Source organism: Thunnus maccoyii, chromosome 20, assembly GCF_910596095.1.
Source record: "Thunnus maccoyii chromosome 20, fThuMac1.1, whole genome shotgun sequence".
Classification (NCBI taxonomy): Eukaryota; Metazoa; Chordata; class Actinopteri; order Scombriformes; family Scombridae; genus Thunnus; species Thunnus maccoyii.
Genome location: NC_056552.1, coordinates 12,342,216 through 12,348,805, shown reverse-complemented (window position 1 = coordinate 12,348,805; position 6,590 = coordinate 12,342,216). Strand labels below are relative to the sequence as shown.

Genomic DNA, 6,590 nt, shown 5'->3' with positions numbered 1-6,590 from the left:
AATTCCAGATCAATAACCATACACAACAGAGAGCAACAGGCAGGTTTTTCATGGCTACACACCTTGAATATTTAATACAATACAAAAAAATGACTTGATCTAAATGATGCAAAAAAAAAAAAAGCATTATTAACACAACTTTAAAGGGTGAATGTTGAAACGCTGTATCATTTTAATGGTCAGCATTTGGAGACCTTGCATTGTGACTTGCAGCTTGTTTATTTAGACCAGTGAAATGGCTTAATCCCTTAAAAGGCTCGAGACTTAATGAAATTCGCTCTGATAGACTTGGACGTCTCTAGAATGACTTGAGACTTAACTTGGATTTGTCTCCAATAATGTGCTTGAGATTTGACTCAGACTTGTCTTCAGTAACTGAGACTTGACTTCAGACTTGTCATGCGACTTGCTGTAATAGACATGAGACCTGGACTTGTATCGGATTACTTGAGAGCTGAGTTCGACTCGTCTCAAATGACTTAAGATTTAAATTGAACCTGTCTCAAACTAATTGGACTATCTGTAATTACTTTTAACGTGACTCTAAAATGCTTTGTGACTTGACTTGGACTTGTCTTGAATAACTAAAGACTTGACTTGAGACTTGCTGTGATAGTCCTGAACCTTGACAAATGATTCTTGATTTATTTGGGTCTAGACTTGGACTAATGACTTATAACCTGACTTGAATTTAGTCTTAAATGACTTGAAGCTTGACCTGAGACTCAACTCGCCCCAACAAGTCTTTATAATCAGCTCTGCTCTGTAGTGTCTTTCTTTTTCTCCTGGAGCTGCATGTCCAATTCTCTCAGCTGTTTCAGGAAGCCCCAGTTGGGGATGATCCGCCTGCGTTTTTTCACGTGCTCGATGGCGTCAACCACCGTCATGTTCTCACAGATCATGAGGTAGGCAAGGAAGAGCGTGGCAGACCGACTCCTTCCCATCACGCAGTGAACCAGCAGTTTATCTGGAGATGCGCAAATCACACAATCAGGGATTTGGTACATTTACAACTTTTTTTTCTTGTATTTTGTTCTTTTGTCAATCTAAAGGGTCAGTTCATCCAAATTACAAAAAACATATTTTTTCACTTTCTTACTAGTGGTATCTATCACTGAGATATCTACATTTTTTTATTTCTGCTGCTACACCAACATGAATAAGGCGAATCAGATTTCATTTCTGGTGCTCAAACCATTCATTTTTTCAAAACTTTTGAGCACAAATTTAAAAATTTAAATATTCAGGTGGAAGAGACCTATCAAGACTGGATACCATTAAAGAGAAGTGAAAAAAAAACGTCTGTAATTTGGCTGAAATGACCCTTTAAATCTGTGTCATCTTACTCTGAGGATTGCTTAGTGTTTCTTCAATAAACTTGGCAGCAGAGAAAAAATACTGGCTGAGGTCAAAGGTTTGGATGTCCTCTGCTACCACGCCGTAATAGACGATGTCCATGTCGCTGTAGTAACCAGCTCCAGTGTCCACGTTGTTCCACGTCCCCTCTGCCGCATTCAAGATGTGCGTAATCCCCAACTTCTCCAGATTATATTTGTCCTTTGCAGTCTCCCTGCGAGAAGCCAGTATGGATATTATTTTAATCCTCTATTAAGTTATTCATTTTAGTAATTTAATGCTTTTTATACTTACTCGTCCCCGATGTAGGTGTTAGGCCAAACCTCGTTGACATGAGTGTAAGCCACACTCCCACGGTTGAGGATTTTCTCCAGCTCATAGCCCCCAGGTGTGACATATTCATCCACTGGACTGGATTCCTCCGCTGCCTTTGTAACATTTATCTTGGTGCCAGTCTTTGACTTGTGAGAAGCCATTTTCTCACCGTGGCTTCCTTTCACACATGATTTATTAGCTTAAGGGAGAAAAAGAAATACCACAGTTGCTTTTTTCCCCCCTCCTTTCCATTTTTCCTCTGCTATACAATCATGAAAAAGCTCTGTTTTGTTTTGGGTTTTTTTTTGTTTTCCGCATGCATCTCCAATACAACTCACCGAGAGATTGAAGTCCTTCATTTTCCTGCTCGACAGTTTTGTTTTCATCATTCTAGCCAGCTTGTTGTGAAGCCGTCCTTAAAGGCAGAACATGGTGAGGTTTAATTCTGGCAGGCTCAAGTCAGGGCACAGATTGTATAACTGCTCTGTGACGGGCATCAAATGCAGAGGATATTTTTAGGGCTGTGATATGGCGGCCCCCCTGACCTTAGCTGCCACGTTCCCTGCCTGTGGGGAAAAACTTCCACCAAGCAAGTCCCTGCCATCCACTTCTAAACACACAACTTTAATCTCCGCTGCTGGCAGGAAGCCGTGCTTATCCAAACTTTGCACTTGCCAAAGGATACCCATATTCACTGGAGTGAACAGGGCACTCTGAGCTTTTTTTTTTTTTGCTCAGCTGTATGAGCGACTCCTTGAAATTGTGTCAGCCTCTCTTAGCCTTTCTGCATATCTTTAGATGCCGGGAGAAACCGTGTAAGCGCTGCCTTGCAACACCCGTTAAGGATGTTCTGCATCTTCTGGAGCTTTCTCGGGGGGCCATAAGAGAACTGAAATGTGTCAGATTGTTAGACAGATGAGGTTTTTTTTTTACAAGATGACACATGTCTTTGATTCCACGTTATATGATATGCATGGTCCATTCAGTGATCTAAATGTGAGCCCCCAAAGTGAGAGTGTGATGATGACTGTATTGCAGAATGGGTGGATGAAGCTGCTAACATGTCAGACAGAGTTTTCACACCATCAGACTCCTTTATTTTTCCCTCATATCTTCATACTCTGCCATCATTCATTCTGACAGTGAAATCATTAAACCTGTGATATCCAATTCCTTTTATTTTGGCAGCATCTCTCTCTCTCTCTCTTTCTCTCTCTCTCTGTCTCTCTCTCTCTATCTGTCTCCCAGTGTGCTCTGGAGAGCATCTCTTATTAAGACGGCTTCAACGTTTCATCTCTTTTCAAAGTCTGACCTGAATCTGTATACATGCTCAGAACCATGCTGGCATATTTTTGTCATCTTGTATCAAGCCTCTTTAGACATCACAGTTTTTAGCTGTACAACGCTGGACTGCAGCAGTTAAGACGGTATTTTGAGAAATGTGAATAAATAAATGAAGCATTGTTTATTTATAGGCGTACACTGTCTTTGTGTTGTTCAAGTACAGCAGGGGTTTTTGGCAGTTGTGCTGCATTTTTTTTAATGGTCTCTGTTATATCGATTGTACTGTTAATTAAAGGGCTATACCAGTGTTCTTGTATATATTAGCTCCATAAATGTACTACTTTACATTTTTGCTGACTGTTTGTGTATCGTGTGCTGTTGTGGTTTAGATTTTTAAATGTGTTTTCCTCAGACATAACTGACAGCAATTTGTGTCAAATAATAGCAGTACAATATGAAAACCAGTTTGCAGCAGAGCTGTTTTTACATTTTTCCTGTCTCACATCACTGGAGACACGTCAGACAAGTCAGCTCTTCAGTAATTCAAGATAAGTCCTCATTAAGTCACAAGTCATTTGAGACCAGTCCAAGTCGAGTCTCATGTCTGTTAGAGCAAGTCTCAAGTCAAGTCTTTCAGTACGTGTCAAAGTCAAGTCCTAAGACTTCAGAAACAAATTGCAAGTCGAGATGTAAGACTTTCAAATCTTGTAATGCTGAGTAGTAAACACACAGCATGACACAGCATTTGAATATTTTCCTTTCAAAGCAGTTAAGCAGTAATATCTAAAATATAAATGTATAAATATTAAAGCTGTGTGTCTGATGCTGTCCAATTGTTGCAGGATCTTTCAAGTCTAATGACAAGTCTTCAGGAAGTCAATTCTCTTGAGTCCAAGTCTCAACATCATCAACAACTTCTTTAACAGACACTTGAAACTTGCTGGAGCAGTGCAGTCCATTAGAGTGAACATCAAGTCTGCACGCCTGTGTTATCGTTATGTGAATACAGTGCAGATATTTCAAATGAATCTGCTCTTGCACTGCATTATCATGGATGGATTTCACAACCACAGAGTTTACTAACTGATGTTCATACTGTAAAGAAATGAATGGAAACCAGTTGCTTCCTGGAAGGTAGAACAATACATCCAAAAACCTAAAACACAAAAGCTGTGATGTAAAGATTATGTGATTTGTCTTAAATAGACTAAAACATGCCAAATCATTGGTATGTTCCTTTAATGTTTTTATTCAAGAATCCATCCATCCAATCGCTCTCATCTTCACTTCCTGATATTCCTCCTCTGCAGGGCCAAGGATGAGTCCAGGTTACAGAGTTGGTTCAGAAATCCGATATTTGGTAGAATGTTTCTGTGCTTACACACAGCCTCAAGAGCCTCCACGAGGGTTCGTCTTTCTTTGATCATGAGGAAGGCCAGCACAAGAGCTGCTGAGCGGCTGATCCCTCGTGCACAGTGGACGAGTACCTTACCTACACGGACAAGAGACACAATCACCTCAAATGTCTGAAAGGCTTGTAGGTCATAAAGATAAATAGCCATCAGAATTTTATTAATGGCAAATTATGTTTTTCTTCTGTTTTAGACTTCTTATAATGGCAAAAAGGGACAGTTTTTTTCTAATAACATTGAGAATGGCTTCATTGTATTCAAGCAACTTTTGTATTGCAACATATCATGACATGATATAACGTTACACCCCAACATTAATGTCTTTCTTTTGCTTGGATCTGTGGCTTTTACCTTTCTGATTCAGAGCACCGTGGATGAAATCAGCTGTCTCGGTGAAGAATGGGCTCAAGTCAAAATCTTTACAATCTGATGCTTCTACTCCGTGATACAGTATGTTGGTGTCTTCGTAGAACTGTGGCCCAGTGTCAATGTGCTGAGGGCCATCTGCAGCATTCACCACGTGTGTTATTCCCAGATTCACTAACAGGGTTTTATCCTGAGCTGTAGCCCTGTAAATAACACAAGGGATGACACAAGGAATGTCATTATTAGTGATTTTTTTTTCGCCTATGGCCAGCTCTGTAAGCATACTGTATGTTTGCCAGTGCATCACTGGTGACTCAAATGTACAGATTTCATATTTGTCCCTCTAGTTGGCCAAATACAGGACTTGTTTTGCAGCAACAGTTTCACATTCAAATCACCATATTGCAGCTGAGCCCTGAAGTGAGAATGTCACTTACGCGTCTCCAATGTAGAGGTTGGGCCAAACCTCGTTGACAGCTCCAGTGGGGCGTCTGTTCTTCAGCAGAAGGCTGAGCAGATCGCAGGTGGGCGGTGTCTGATAGTCTGGCTCCTCCTCTGGCCTCATATCTGCATCCTTCACTTGAGCGGTGTCATATATAATTATCACAAATTATATTAAACGAAACACTTAGATAACAGATAACTTCCCCCCCCCCCCCCCCCCCGAATACTTGATGTTCCCTGGATGGAAAGTTTGTGAAATCGTTGCTGCTGTCCTGTTAGTTTTTCTTCCTGCAGGCATTTGGAGAGGAACTACAGTAAACTCTAACCTTATTGGTGCAGCTCACCCTGTTTTCCATCTGAGCTGGATATAAGTGTTGTTTAGAGGCTGAGACCTGTTGGAACTAGACAGCTGAGGATGCCAGAGTCTGGGCAGGAGCAGCGTGGACTATTTATTCCTCAGATGACTTTGACAGAAGCCAGCATGCTTGTGTTGTGACAACTTGGACAACAGAGCCACAGCAGTGTTTACAGTTGTAATAGTGTAAGTGATTCAAAACGTTGTGAAGAATTATGTCAGGCTGCCAGTTCAAACCACAATTTGTACCTGATGTAGGGAATTTTAAAGGATAAGGCTGCTGTTATTCTATCTTTTTGTTTTTGAACAACAAAATGAATTTGTCCTGAATTTATCCCACTAACAAGTATTGTCTGTGTGCCAGTGACTGATATGATCATCCAAACTAAGAAAAACACATAAAACAGACATACTGTTTTATTTGTTGATACATTCCTTCATTATGATGAACATGGACACTGTAGTTTAATCTCAAATTATTCAGAAACGGCTTTTTTCCATCTCTGGTGTAGCTCAGATGTTGTAAGCGCACTAAAGGACGAGATTCTGATACAACTAAACTATGCTGTATCTTAACAAAACAGTCTCAACTCAAGGTCCATTTAATAGCTATTCTGGAGCTTTCGATCATATCACATGATTTTCCCCAGCAAATGGAAGTTGTCATGGGATGTTATATGTTCAGATTTCCATTTTTTCTAAGCAATTCCTTGTGGGGAAATTCGTTTATTTTCTTTCTTTCTGAGAGTTAGTCTCAAGTGTGTGCATTAACTATGCAAGAGCTGAGAGAGCATAAAGGCTGGAAGCAAGAGGAAACAGTGAGCCAAAGTTTAAAATAAATCTACCCACCAGCGCCTCTAAATTTAATTGATTAACTCAATAGAATTTGTTTGTTTAATTTGTACACAAGCAGAAATGTAAAGATGCCAGTTAGTGGTTTTATGGGGAGTTGTGTGCTGTAGCTATTTCTTGGCCAGGTGCAGTGGCTCCTTGGCTGACCTCCTTCACTATTCCCTATAAACGAGAAAGTCAACAGTATACTATATATACTAGTAAAA

The 6,590-nt window shown here is 40.3% G+C and overlaps 2 protein-coding genes across 3 annotated transcripts; both read right to left on the bottom strand.

Annotated features, from left to right (window-relative positions):
- Window positions 1–745: 745 nt before the first annotated feature.
- On the bottom strand, window positions 746–2,128 carry LOC121886616 (dual specificity phosphatase 29-like). The gene is made up of 4 exons (XM_042396751.1): window positions 2,010–2,128; window positions 1,651–1,870; window positions 1,347–1,570; window positions 746–967 (listed from the first exon to the last, which is right to left on the bottom strand). The coding sequence occupies exons 2-4, from the start codon at window positions 1,830–1,832 to the stop codon at window positions 753–755; spliced, it is 621 nt and encodes a 206-aa protein (XP_042252685.1). The 5' UTR covers window positions 1,833–1,870; window positions 2,010–2,128; the 3' UTR covers window positions 746–752.
- A 2,104-nt stretch (window positions 2,129–4,232) lies between these two features.
- LOC121887381 (dual specificity phosphatase 29-like) lies at window positions 4,233–5,627 on the bottom strand. 2 transcript variants are annotated; one of them, XM_042398116.1, is made up of 4 exons: window positions 5,504–5,627; window positions 5,171–5,307; window positions 4,719–4,936; window positions 4,233–4,447 (listed from the first exon to the last, which is right to left on the bottom strand). In XM_042398116.1, the coding sequence occupies exons 1-4, from the start codon at window positions 5,531–5,533 to the stop codon at window positions 4,239–4,241; spliced, it is 594 nt and encodes a 197-aa protein (XP_042254050.1). In that variant the 5' UTR covers window positions 5,534–5,627; the 3' UTR covers window positions 4,233–4,238. The 2 variants fall into 2 exon arrangements, with proteins under 2 accessions (XP_042254050.1, XP_042254051.1); XM_042398117.1 differs by having other exon boundaries at window positions 5,171–5,312; window positions 5,504–5,561.
- Between the last annotated feature and the right edge of the window lie 963 nt (window positions 5,628–6,590).